The 12,672-nt window shown below is 37.5% G+C and overlaps 1 protein-coding gene across 2 annotated transcripts; it reads right to left on the minus strand.

The window, feature by feature from the left end:
- Window positions 1-215: 215 nt before the first annotated feature.
- On the minus strand, window positions 216-11,956 carry cables2a (Cdk5 and Abl enzyme substrate 2a). Of its 2 annotated transcripts, XM_079588531.1 has the most exons (10): window positions 11,352-11,926; window positions 9,087-9,179; window positions 6,698-6,775; window positions 5,894-5,990; window positions 5,525-5,693; window positions 5,254-5,304; window positions 4,405-4,502; window positions 3,944-4,050; window positions 2,887-3,091; window positions 1,607-2,777 (listed from the first exon to the last, which is right to left on the minus strand). In XM_079588531.1, exons 1-10 carry the CDS (start codon window positions 11,885-11,887, stop codon window positions 2,637-2,639), a joined length of 1,575 nt encoding a protein of 524 aa, XP_079444657.1. In that variant the 5' UTR covers window positions 11,888-11,926; the 3' UTR covers window positions 1,607-2,636. The 2 variants fall into 2 exon arrangements, with proteins under 2 accessions (XP_079444658.1, XP_079444657.1); XM_079588532.1 differs by lacking the exon at window positions 5,254-5,304 and having other exon boundaries at window positions 216-2,777; window positions 11,352-11,956.
- Between the last annotated feature and the right edge of the window lie 716 nt (window positions 11,957-12,672).

Here is a 12,672-nt window from a genome sequence, read left to right on the forward strand (position 1 = left end):
CTTGCAATAAGAACAGCTGTTCCGAAGATAAACAAAAAGTCTTAAAGTGTCAGCTTACATTTTTGGGTGAACTAACGCTTCAATGTGGATTGCGGAGGCATTTCACATTTCTCTTTTAATCAGATCTCTTTACCCGTAGTAAAAACCTTTTCCAAGTAAAGAGACTTGTCAAGAATTTGGCATGCATAAACAGTGAGAACAAACCTCAGATAAGTGAAATTTAAAAACATCTTTATAAATGCAAATAGAAAAAAAACGACAACACACAGCATCTACACATCACAACAGATAGGACCCTGTGAACAGTTCAGTCCAAACTAAAGTCTGTCTCACACTGCCCAATAAACACCAAAATCCAATGGGTTTTGGTTCATTGTTAATCCTGTTGGCGTTTTATCTGGCAGTGCAAACCAGCCTCACATCATTCTATGACATACTGCTAAAATAGACAATTTTGAAAAATAAATCTTTTGGAAGAAATTTCAGACACACACACAAAAAAAAAACAGTATTCGCATGCAGAACGTCACAGGATTCCCCTCACAGTGTTTGTACTGCTCTACCTCCTCAAAAAGATTCTACGACAGTATCACAGGAGTGAATGTATTCACATCGATCAACGCGTCATACGGTTTTCCAACCGAATCTACAGTCACATTCATAACGTGTGTCAAAGTGTGTGATGACTCGGTATTAAAAATATTCAAGATGCGGGATGTGTGGAAAATGTTATGGCAACAGAACCATACTGACAAATGTAATAGAAAAGGCACTTCATTCTTCAACGCTCAGTGAAGACTAATAGTGAAGTATGATTACCTATAATTCTCTCCAATTCAATTACAATCTCACAGTTGATCATTTGTCTTAGCGATGGGAATTTTGATCAGTCTGGATTCCTGAGGGAAAGGAGCCAATGGCCCATACAGAGCCATCGCGTTAAAAAGGCCACCACTAGATGGTGGATATGTGCTTCTCGGTCTAAACAATCAACAGAAATCAGATTTGAAACCAAAGTTGCATATTTCTAGTAATGCTGCACACTGTGATACTGTCCAGGTCTGAAAGTAAACATGGGCCACTCCGATATGGTGTATAAACATTTCCAAATTATTAAATTACATCAGAGATCAAATATATGATATTGTATGAACACTAACCAAGAAGATTCAGAAAGGTTAGGTCATATTCAACACTGCACAACACAAAACAGACTCACTCGGTCAATGAGGTGTCGTTTCCTCGACCAAATACACAACAGTTGAATATACAGGTGTAGAGTTATCTGGAACACCTACTGTACCGTTTGAAACATAGTCAATCAACATTGCACACAAGATCATTAGGACACAGTAGAATGCCAAAAATTAAACATTTTATCACTTTTTTCACAGCTGTGCATTAAACTGAGAAAAAAAAAACATGAGTTCTGTCAAGACATTGAAGAACAACCGGTAAATGGTTCAGTTTCTGTTTAAAAATGGCACTCACATATTCATAAGACTTTTTACATTCAATGCTACCTGGGATAGTTCACCCAAAAATGAAAAATCTGTCATAATTTACCCACCCTGAAGTTATTGATAGAAACTCTTTTTTTTTTTTTTACTATGGAAGTCAATGGGGCCCATCAACTGTTTGGTAACCCATATTCTTCAAAATATCATCTTTTGTGTTCAACAGAAAAAAGAAATACAGCGTGAGGGTGAATAAATAACAGAATTTTCATTTTCAGGTGAACTATCCCTTTAAAGAACATTGTATCACTGTTAAACCACAGAGTAGTAGTTGGTAAATGTTTGATAACAAAAAAATTACATATATATTTAAAAAAAAGAGAGATCGAGAGAAAAGCACAATTAATGTGCCCGTTAAATGTCATCTCTAACATAGAGTGCCAGGCTGGATACGCATCGGAATGCCACACGCACGGAATACCCAAAAGCATCAACAAAAGAAACAAAAAACACGTAAAGCTTCATCAAAAATATATTCAGTATTCATAAATTATGAATTTTAATCAAATTAAAGTCATTCAAAAATAAAATATTGCATAAATAAAGTGATGTATTAAGAAAAAGCTTTAATAAATGATGATTAATTAGCATTTGTGGAATTAAATTAAAGTACACTGGGGAAAGAAAAAAAATCAGTGCTTCAAGTAAGCCTGTCTCTACACATGTATGATTTATAAAATCAATTCATGAAGTAAACGAGTGAAGATGGGAGTGTCTAGGCCACTGGACATAGCTGAGAGAATATTCCACTGATCTGTTTAATCAATAAATAATACAAATAACCTTCCATAACTGCCTTGAGATAAGAATGCCACCTCTCTGGTCTAGACAGCTGTTAAAAGAATAGTTCACGCCAAAATGAAAATCTCACCCTCATGTTGATCCAAACCTGTACGACTTTCTTTTACTATATGTTCTGCAGAAGAAAGTATTTTGAGAAAGTTTCAGTTTTTTGTCCATGCAATGGAAGTCAATGGTAACCAAAATGGTTCGGATGGTCCAACACATCTATATTTTTTTTTGTGCGTGTTCTGCAGAAGAAAGAAAGTCGTACAGGGTTGGAACAAGGGTGAGTAAATCATTTTAGGGTGGACTATGCCTTTAAGGGCCCTCTCTATTTCAGCCCTGCTGTACCAGCCTGCGATAGTGAGGCATGACCTTGCTGTCCGGGAGGTAGAGTGCCATCTCCAAGGCAACCAGAACCGTGAACTCCAGGGAAATCAACTCTTTGCGATTTATTCGGAAACGCTCCTCCAACCTCTATTCAGAGTAAGGCAGATCAATGGGTAGGGCGAAAGAGAGAGAGAGAGAAAGTTACTACATAAATCATAATAAAAGATAATAAAATCCAAATCAGTAAGACACTTACATCAATCAGTTGCTTGACCTCCTGTTTCTTGAGGTCGCTGCTAATCTTGGCGGCTAGTAAAACGCAGGCGGCAGACACCAGCTTTCGGTTGTTCTTGTTCAACCTCCCTTGCAGAACCAGCTTCTCAAAGTAAACAAAGGCCATCGCTATGGTAACTGGCTGTAGGCCACACTCCTCGCTCACCGAGCGCATCTCCCTTTTCAAACTGCGGTGCAAATTAAACTTCATTAGAACCAATTTACAACAGTTTAAATATTAAATCACATTCCAAGCTACTTTATTTCATTCAGCCTTATAAATTATGTACATAATGTTGTGATAGTGTTATGTGCTAAAAGACCCGATGAAATGGCTTAACGTGTGCTATTTCTTTCCTGTGTTGACATTTTCTATTACACCTGGTATTAAGATTAGTTTTGGTCGTTCTGATCTCAAGTAGAGACAAGGGAAACACATTCCCGTTTACACCTGGTGTTTTAATCCGTCTCTTTTGTCAACTTCTGTCCTGATTTCTTTGAGGGGAGGGTCTATAGGCGGGTAAATGTATGGGCTTTTCTAGATTTTTCAATCTAAAGGACGAAATAAGCTTGTGCAATTTACATACGACCGCACACAGAGACAATGGAAAAAAACATATCGAGAAGCATCAGCTTTAGTTTGAAATTTCGTGTTAGAAATCAGGAATGGGGATAGAAAATAGTTGAAATCCCGACTGGCTTGCGCGCTTCCCATAATGTTGCGTTAAGTCAGTAGGCAGTCATTTGAGGCTGTTTGAACACATTCGACCACATGAGCGTTTACACTATGAAAGCAATCTAATGCGTTTCCGCTACCTATGGAAGTGGTCAAAAGATGTTAAATGTTTTAGACCCCGTTTACACCTGTATTTAGCATCGTCCACTTGTGAACCGATCGACCAAAACGCATCTTAAAACCTGGTGTAAACAGGGCCAAAGATGCATTTATATTACATTTCTGGCCAATATATATATTTATTAAAAAAAAGCAACACAACTCAGCCCTACAACCATTTTATTTGGCATAAAAATGACTTTACCTTCTGATTTTGCTTAGTGTCAGCTTTATGTGAGGAAACTTCTCCTTGAATGTCTCATTCATGTCTTTCTTCAAGTCGGATGGTTTCACGTACTCGATCACGGTTGTCTGGAGGGGACAAGGTGAATTATTATAGGTGTCAAAAGAATGTATGGCTTTTTTATGGCTACTAAAAAAAATATGGATGTGAGCATTCAACTTTTACAGCTAAAGCCTAGTCAGCTGTTATACATAAGAGATCATGCTTCATGCCTTTAGCTATGGTTAGACCATATTGAGCCCTAAGGGTTATCATATGACATGCTGATGTGATTGATATAGGGTAATAAGCTGGGTTTAATGATTATGAATCACCAACATGCTTTAGTGCAATGCAGATGTCCTTCCAAAGCCTTTTCATAAATGGTATGGTCATACTACAAGAGATTACTGAATCTGTGTTGGATCAGTTAAGGATCTTACCACATAAGATGCAAAAATTAACACTCGCTTGTGCTTCCCACAAGGCCACTGGGGGTCACTGAGTAAGTTAGGGTCATAGTCTGACATCTCGTCCACACCTAGCAAGAGTTACAACATTAAACATTGTATGTACACATCTATCAACTTTTTTGAAAGAAATTAATACTTTTATTTAGCAAGGTTGCATGAAATTGATACACAAATTTCAACATTGATAAGTGGGCTGAAACGTTAAGTCGACATTATTGACAACGTCAACAATATAAAACATTTTTAGTTATATCGAATAATAGTCTTTTGATCTAAAGGCCTGCAATAACGTGGTTTGAACAATGGGACGCTGTAATGCATTGCAGCCTTCCCAGATGCAATCCAATAGAAGAAGATACGGCGCTTCGGAGTGCAAACAAAGCCGAAGCATTAGAGTGTTTGGAAAGTTAACATCTACATCTTATAATTTATTCTCTGTCATGTATTGTTCTTATTCATAGCCGGCTAATAGTTAATATTTATAGTCATAGTTAATAATATAATTTATTATTACTTTTATTTTTATTGTATGTGTAATATATGTGGTTATGTGCTGTCTAAGCTACAGGATGCCTTAAATTTCTTCGGGATGAATAAAAGTATCTATCCATCTATCCAGTTAAACATAAAAATTGTCATATGCAGGGCTGCTACACCCACGCATTCAGACTCACGCAATTGACACTGTTTGACACTTACGTCACAGTTTAATTTTCTCATGAAAATGGAATTGAATGTATCACAATCGAATCACAAGCTTATGAATAGAAATCGAATCGTGAAAATAGACAATGCCCAGCCCTAATAAAAACACAGTACCAGTCATTGTAGCAGTTGGACTATTGATGACTTCTGAAGAGGACAGAAAACCTGAAGGAGATTGGTCTATTCAGTTTGCTTGAATTTCATTAATAAGACATTTTTGGGGAGCATAAGACACTTTCAAAAACTGTATTAAGGCCTTTCTGAGCCCAAACTTTTTAACGGTAGAGTAAATACTGGAAATGCATGCACATTAGATAAAAGTCCCCAATGAATAAACATAAAAATGCTATAATTAGCACAGAATGTATCTGCACATGTAACTCACCAGTATCTTGTATAACTGTGCTGTTGATTCGGGAAGGGGTGAAGTTCTTCTGCCCGTTGATGCGGTTTCGAGACATTGCCGTCAGAGCTGTACTGATGTCAGGTGGGCCACTGCTCTTCTGCCTGACCAAGGCATTCGTTGGGAGCAGAAAACGGGCATATGATACGGTCTGCAACACACAAAATTCCAGGGCTATCAGAATAAACAAACAGTTACATTGCGCAAAACACTCAGTGACCCAATACTGCACCTTGCACAATCATGCTTTAAAACAGATATTGATACACCACCAAATAAACAACCATGGAGGTTTCAAAGCCACATAATCATGCCTTTTGCTCACCCTTAGAGTAATGTATCCCATCTTACCTTTCCAAAGTCCACCTCCACTCCCTCTAATCCAGGGACCATTTCAACTCCACCACCAGAAGAGTGTCTCTGTCTCTGGGCTTCTAGTTTAGAGTCACTGCAGAGATAGATCAATTATTAACAGTCAGAATTGAATACATGTTCTCTGCACTGAAACAATTTCTTTCATTCTGATATTGAGATAGAGACTCCTCGGTCTCTTATTGCTGTTGCCTGATGCAAAACACACTAGCGGAGCCTGTTAATATACCAGCAGACTGTTTATAGGCTGGTCTGTTTGTAAAGTAATTCTTCATTTACAAGTTATTACGTTGTTTTCATTATATTAAAGCTTAGAATGATACATCTTTGTGTTTTATAAATAAATGCATACTGACATCAACAAAAAATATATACAAAATTCTATGAATGATGTGATTGGCTAGTGTATGACAGGTGGACAAATCACTGTGAACTGGACAGCCAAAAGCAAAATTGAATCACTTCTAAAACTTGTGTTTGATCAATTTAATGCATCTCTGCCAAATAAAAAGATTCATTTTTTATTTAAAACATCTATTTATTATTAATTATTATTACTATTAATTATTTTAAAACAGAGCACTTTACACACTCAACATCCAGCTTTGTGAAATCACTCAACACCTTTTCTTCCATAAATAAATAATTTTGTCTTTTGTACATCATATTTTATAGTCCATGCTTTACTTAAAGAAAAAAAAGAAAAAGCAGTTGATTTGTCCATCCCTTGTGGATTTGCATGATATGAAAGGAGTTGTTTGGCTGACTGTGGTGGCTCTGTACCTGATGTGATAACTCTCTCCATAGGGCAATACAGAGAAAGCAGCACACAGGGATCTCTTGGCACAGATCAGCACAACCCTGCAGGACACAGATGGCAAGTGCACACAGAACAGACAACATCAGTCACCTAAACCATCCCAGTACACCAGCCATGTTTACACCACACAAGTGCATATGGGTCACAAAAACATGCAGCACAATGCAAATGAGAGATCATATGGCACTGAAAATGACATTGGTGACAAAATGAGCCAACAAAAGTCAATCCATTCTTCAACCACACATCCATAAATTGTCAATTTAAAGCAGCATGTAGCTTTCTATGTCAAAGTAGATTGGTCAGCATGACTATGTCAAAGTAGATTGGTCAGCATGACCAAATCTGATTACAACAAACTCGGTCACATTTCCCAGGAGGCTGAACGGCATCACGATTAACAGGTCAGCAGCTTGTGACATGGGTTATGTTCAATGAGGTCAAAGGGCCATTAACATTACTGCTGATGTCATGAGGCTGGCGGTGAACGTGCACATGAGTGAAGGCGTGATTTCATGGTTGATTATGTAATGCGACATTAAGCCAGGGGGGTAAAACTGTGTATTGCGTAATATACAAGATAATATCAGAAAACAGCACTCCTTTTCCTTTTCTTTTTGAAATTGAATCTCTTTGCACTATGCGTTTTGTTTTTGTACTATGTTTGTTCTTGCTTTAGTTTTTTTTCTTTCTTTAACCGGTGTAAAAGTCATGTTATGTTATGTTATGGTGCAATAAAAAAGAAAGAAAAAAAAAAGAAAGAAAAGAATACTGCTGATGCAGAATACAAAAGTAAATTGGGATTTTGGCACAGTTTACCAGAGGAGACAAGTAAGTTAGAGGGAGAAAGAAAAGGAATCAGGGAGGAAGAGCACTTTTGGAAGCATTTATCTTACGTAACAGTTTCATTACATTTTAATGTCTCTTGCCAAGGTGTAGTTCTATTTCAGAAGATGCCAGCGATCTATAAGGTTCCATTCAAGATTGATTTAATTTAGCTTGGTTGTTCCCCGTGCAGGCAGACACATCTACCCACCCTCCCCCCATTTCTTCTGTCTAAGAACCTAAGTGAGTAATACCAGGGAGTACTTATGCCAGTTATTAAGTTAGCGAAGGAATCAGAGTCTGTCTGAAGCTGCGCTGTTTCACTTAGCATGAGAGCACAGAATTATACTGCCTGAGGAATCAGTCCAGGATCCACTTTTTTATATTCACCCTATAGACCTTATTCGCCAGAGAAACGAGGGCGCAGTATCTTTAGAATATTATCTTTGAACTTCCGTTTTGCGGTGGCTCTGTTTATTTCAATGGGATCGCTGTACAGGAGTAACTAGCTTTTAAAGTGGATTTACTTAATGTAAAGTTAACAAAAGTTATCATGAGGATTGTAATGTTTGAAGCAGATGTCTTAACAAAAGTTAGTAGACCGGGAAGATTTTAAAACGAGCCGTTCATTCATAAATACGCAAGATCGCTGTGAAAATACAGACCGGAAGTCAAAGGAAAACGAGCCAGCGCTGAAAAGGGGCGGGGCTACATAAGGTCTATATTACTTGAGTCATGGGAACTGAACAACTCTATAATTGTTGACAAAAATAATAAAATAAAAATTAATAAAGTATCATTTTTTATTACAAAATAAAATATGGATGCAACCAAATTAAGTTAACTAAAAAAGTTAAGAAGCTGAAGTTCAGCAAAATTATAGAAAGAATAGAAAATTAAATAATCAAATATTAAACAAAATTAGGTTAACTTACTAACAAATAAAGTTAAGAAGCTAAAGTTCAGCTAAATATTTCATTATCCCACCTACAAAATGTATTAAGTAAACTGAATATGTAATGTATAAGTATTTGACACAATAATGACCATTAAATGGTTAAATTGTCTTTGCAATGTAAGCATCATTACATTAACATATGCATGTTATTATCAGTCAGGCTCAAAAAGACACTCAGATTTTTTTTAACTCGGTCTCTGTGTCCACTAAGGTCTACTTACTGTAGCTTCAAACAGATTCAAGACCCCTGGTCTAGACTGATGGTCACAGTGATTTAGCCAAGTAAGACATGTTCCTGGATCAACATTTTGTTGATCAAGGAACAATTTTTTTTGTCCCAAAAAATTGTCCTAACCATAACGTATCCCTAAAATCAGAGGGAAATTAATAACACTGATGTAGAAGCACCTAACTCTGGTTGTAAACCTAAGCTTGAGATAAACTGTAAACTTGTCCCTCAAATCTGATTGGCATGTTGTAGTTGTTAATGTACAGACTTAATATGGAGAAGAAGAAAAAATCCTTGTGGGGAAAATACTTCCTAAACCATGTCAAACCCGCCAACTCACCTACTCCCTCGAGTATCATACGGTCTCATACTCTTGATGAAGTGAACTTTCTTGGAAACCTTTTGCCCCGGAGACCCAGAAAGGTTACGTGTCCTGCAACAAGAATGTAACAAAATGTAGAAAAAGACATGCGACTTTAATTTGTATAAGCTTAGAGACAAATTGTGATGTATTAAATTGAAGTAAAGGCATAATCTTTTGGCCCTTGACTATAAACTACGGCTTAAAAGGTCGCCCGTCCAGCATCAGTCTATCAGCAGACCTTACATAAAGAGATGAGAGGGTGAGGGGAACAGAACAGGAGAGAGATGAAAGGCAAACAACAAAGAAGACAAACAGGAAATGATGTGCATATGTACGGCAGTGAGATCACGAGGCTCGGCTTACATAAGCAACATCACCTACCAGTAGACCAAGCTTGTTGTGACTTGTTGATGACATTTATGCTATATTCTCTGACTGACTCAGCAGTCTCCTCTCAGTTATAAACTCTGACAGCAGTGAAATCTTATCACCATAAAAAACTTCCATCTGTCCTATGGGTCTTCCCTAACCACAGTCTCGGTTATCACAGTTACAGGGGACTTTACTTTTAAAGTCAAATACAAAGACAAGACAGACAACTCACTCATTACACAGAATATATATCTCAATATCAATCAGTTAATTTACTCACCCTCAAGCCAACCTAGGTGTACATATATGACTTTCTTTTTTCAGCCAAACACAATTGAAGTTATATTAAAAAAATATCCTTAATAATTAGAGTGAATAGTAAATAAGATTTTGAAGCCCAAAAAAGTGCATCCGTCCATCATAAAAGTAATCTATACGGCCCCAGGAGGTTAATAAAGGCCTTCTGAAGCGAAGCTTTTTTTGTAAAACAAATATCCATCTATAACTTTATAAACTATAATCACTGGCTTCCGGTAACGACCGTATGCGAGTAGAGTTCCGCCTGAAGAGTGACCTCTGACCCGACGTATGATATAGGACGTAGGAGTAGCGTAAGCTTAGGTGAGAGTAGACCCCTCTTGCAGTTCAAAACAAATAGGCTCAAGCTCCTCTGATATTTCTCTAACCGTTTTAAACTTCTAATTCGTGACAGGTGTTTTGTTTTGCTCCATCCTCTGCGCTTTGATGTTTGTTATTAATACGTCAAGCGTCCGGTCAGAGTTCACTCTTCGGCCGGAACTAGACTCGCGTACAGCTGTTATCGGAAGCCAGTGATAATAGTTTATAAAGTTATAAATATTAATATTTTTCTTACAAAAATGCATCACTTTGCGTCAAAGGGCCGTTATTTACCCCCCTGGAGCAGTATGGATTACTTTTATGATGGATTGATGCGCTTTTTGGGGATTCAAAAAATCTAAGTTGCTTTTCACTCCCATTATAAAACTGGGAAAAGCAAGGATATTTTTAATAACTTCGATTGTGTTTGACTGAAAGAAAAAAGCTTTATGAACAGCAAGACAAGTTATTACTTTCCTCATGTCCGACTCAAATTGAACCAAGAATTGCTTTTATGTTAGGCCCTATGTCAAAATGCAAAAGCAAAAATAATTGATTTTCAAAATGTAGTTACAGATAAATATTAAGGTTTTTTTTGTAATAAATGATTGTTTGTGTTTATATAAATGATTTAAGAAAATGCTATTGCCAAGTATTTTTATTTAATATTAAAGTTAGAACCAATATTTCGATTGCCTCACTAGCTGAATTTGTATTTCTTTAAAGTAACTTAGCCTACTAAAAGAACCGGAACTAGAAATCCTTACGACTCCCAACCTGTTCATTTTAGCAGGTCTCAAAAATGTCGCAGAAAATTTCCTGTCAAACTCTTGCCTAGAAAACAAGACATCAAATATGAAAATGAAAGTTATACAATAAGGCGGAAGTCAGTAATTCAAGGGGATAGATTCGTGTTTTTTTTTGTGTTTTTTTTTTTCTCGTACTGTAATGTGTACTGTTTATAATACTGATTCAAAAGTCATAAACGAATGTAAACACTGGTAAACAACAGGCCAGATGCAGTTGTGACTATCCAAAAACGTGCTAAGATTTGGAAATAAACATAGCTTTCACAAACAAAAAATATATATTCAGAATTCTTTAGGACAGACAGATGTAGAAAAGGTTACATCACACATTTACTAGACATTTGTTTGAATGGTGTAATTTATGCATACAAACCCAGCCAGAGAAAAAACGCCAATAATGCGTGTCATTGTTTGCCAAACTGCGTGCAAAAACAAAGCTCACCTTTGACGGGGATCAGGCACAGGGTTGGAGCCCGGGATTTGGCTGGGTGGTTTAACGTTACTTGATCCTAAAACCGGATTTAGCGGTCCAGAGGTCGGTGAAAGAGGGGGTGCCTGGACTGACAAAGGATCTGCTCGTCCATCCTCAGTAAAAACGTCGCTGCTCCCTTGGTTTAATACCGGAGGAGGGCTCAGAGGAGCAGGGTATGTGTTAGTCCTCGGTATAGGGGTCGCAGTTCCTCCGCTGATGGAGGATGTCAGTTGTGTGAAGGTTCCGTAGCTGCTGGATGTCGACAGAGGGGGACCCGTCGCCGCCGACGACACACCGAGATCTACACACCGGCTCTCGGCTTCCCTGGGGCCAACGATTCCATTGCTTAGGTTGTAAACCGGTCGCCCGTCCAAAGATATATTGGTGAGAAACAATAGTGCTGCTTGTCTGCGACGCGAATCCCGGTTTTTTCGCAGGTGTTCTTTGTGTGGTTTGGCTGAATTAGTCCTCGGACAGACGCGAGGACCGCAGGCAGCGGCCGCCATTCTACTGTGAGTAAGCTAAAAGCAGACAGAGCTATTAGAGCGGCTGAGGGATTGGTCACGCCCCCTGACACCTTATTGGTTAAAATTCCTGACACTTGCATATAAATGAGACTTTGTCTCAGTGGATTGGACGAGAAGTCTCAGTTCATAAACTTGTAAAGGTGAATAGCTTGGCTTCAAATGTACAGGAGGACAAAATACATCTGTTGCTTTCTTTGACACATTATATATTTTTAATGAGAGTGGCACTTAGGTTTAATAATTTTATATATTTGTAGGCTATATTAGATAATTAAATCTTTATTTCTAAAAATAAGCATTAAGTTCATGCTCAACTAATTATCAGAAAGTGTCCCCTGTATTCACCCTATATTTTATTACTAGGGAATATGAATGTCCATTTATGCAAATAAATCTAGTTGTATTCACTGTATGTTTGACTAACACTGCTAATACTTCTGCTCCACATGATGCTGTAAAAATCAATGAACATGCAGGTTAGCAAGCATAAGCCTGTCTAAGCTCTAAGTCTTAGCACAGTTCATCACAATGGTTAAAGTGTCTTATATGTACAGTTATTCTGTTATGTAAATATGCAGCGTGACGTCTTAAACAGCTCATGGGGTAATAAAAGAGGATAAGGAAAGGAGGGGGGAAAGTAATTTCTGGATTCTTCAGCTTGATAAAAAGAGCCAAAACGAGAGGTTCTTCATAGCCTTGCATTAATATTACTATTATTAAAGAATTACATTTATGTTATTTAAATACATATCCAAATGCATAAA

This window comes from Phoxinus phoxinus (assembly GCF_949152265.1).
Source record: "Phoxinus phoxinus genome assembly, chromosome: 18".
Taxonomy (NCBI): Eukaryota; Metazoa; Chordata; class Actinopteri; order Cypriniformes; family Leuciscidae; genus Phoxinus; species Phoxinus phoxinus.

What these genes read in the sequence shown, in the direction of transcription:
- cables2a (XM_079588531.1), bottom strand. Translation starts at nt 11,887, where the DNA reads ATGGCGGCCGCTGCCTGCGGTCCTCGCGTCTGTCCGAGGACTAATTCA. An exon ending in CACAGTTATACAAGATACTG is followed by an intron (nt 5,305 to 5,524) that starts GTGAGTTACATG and finishes AATCTCCTTCAG; the next exon opens with GTTTTCTGTCCTCTTCAGAA. An exon ending in ACACTAAGCAAAATCAGAAG is followed by an intron (nt 3,092 to 3,943) that starts GTAAAGTCATTT and finishes TTTGCACCGCAG; the next exon opens with TTTGAAAAGGGAGATGCGCT.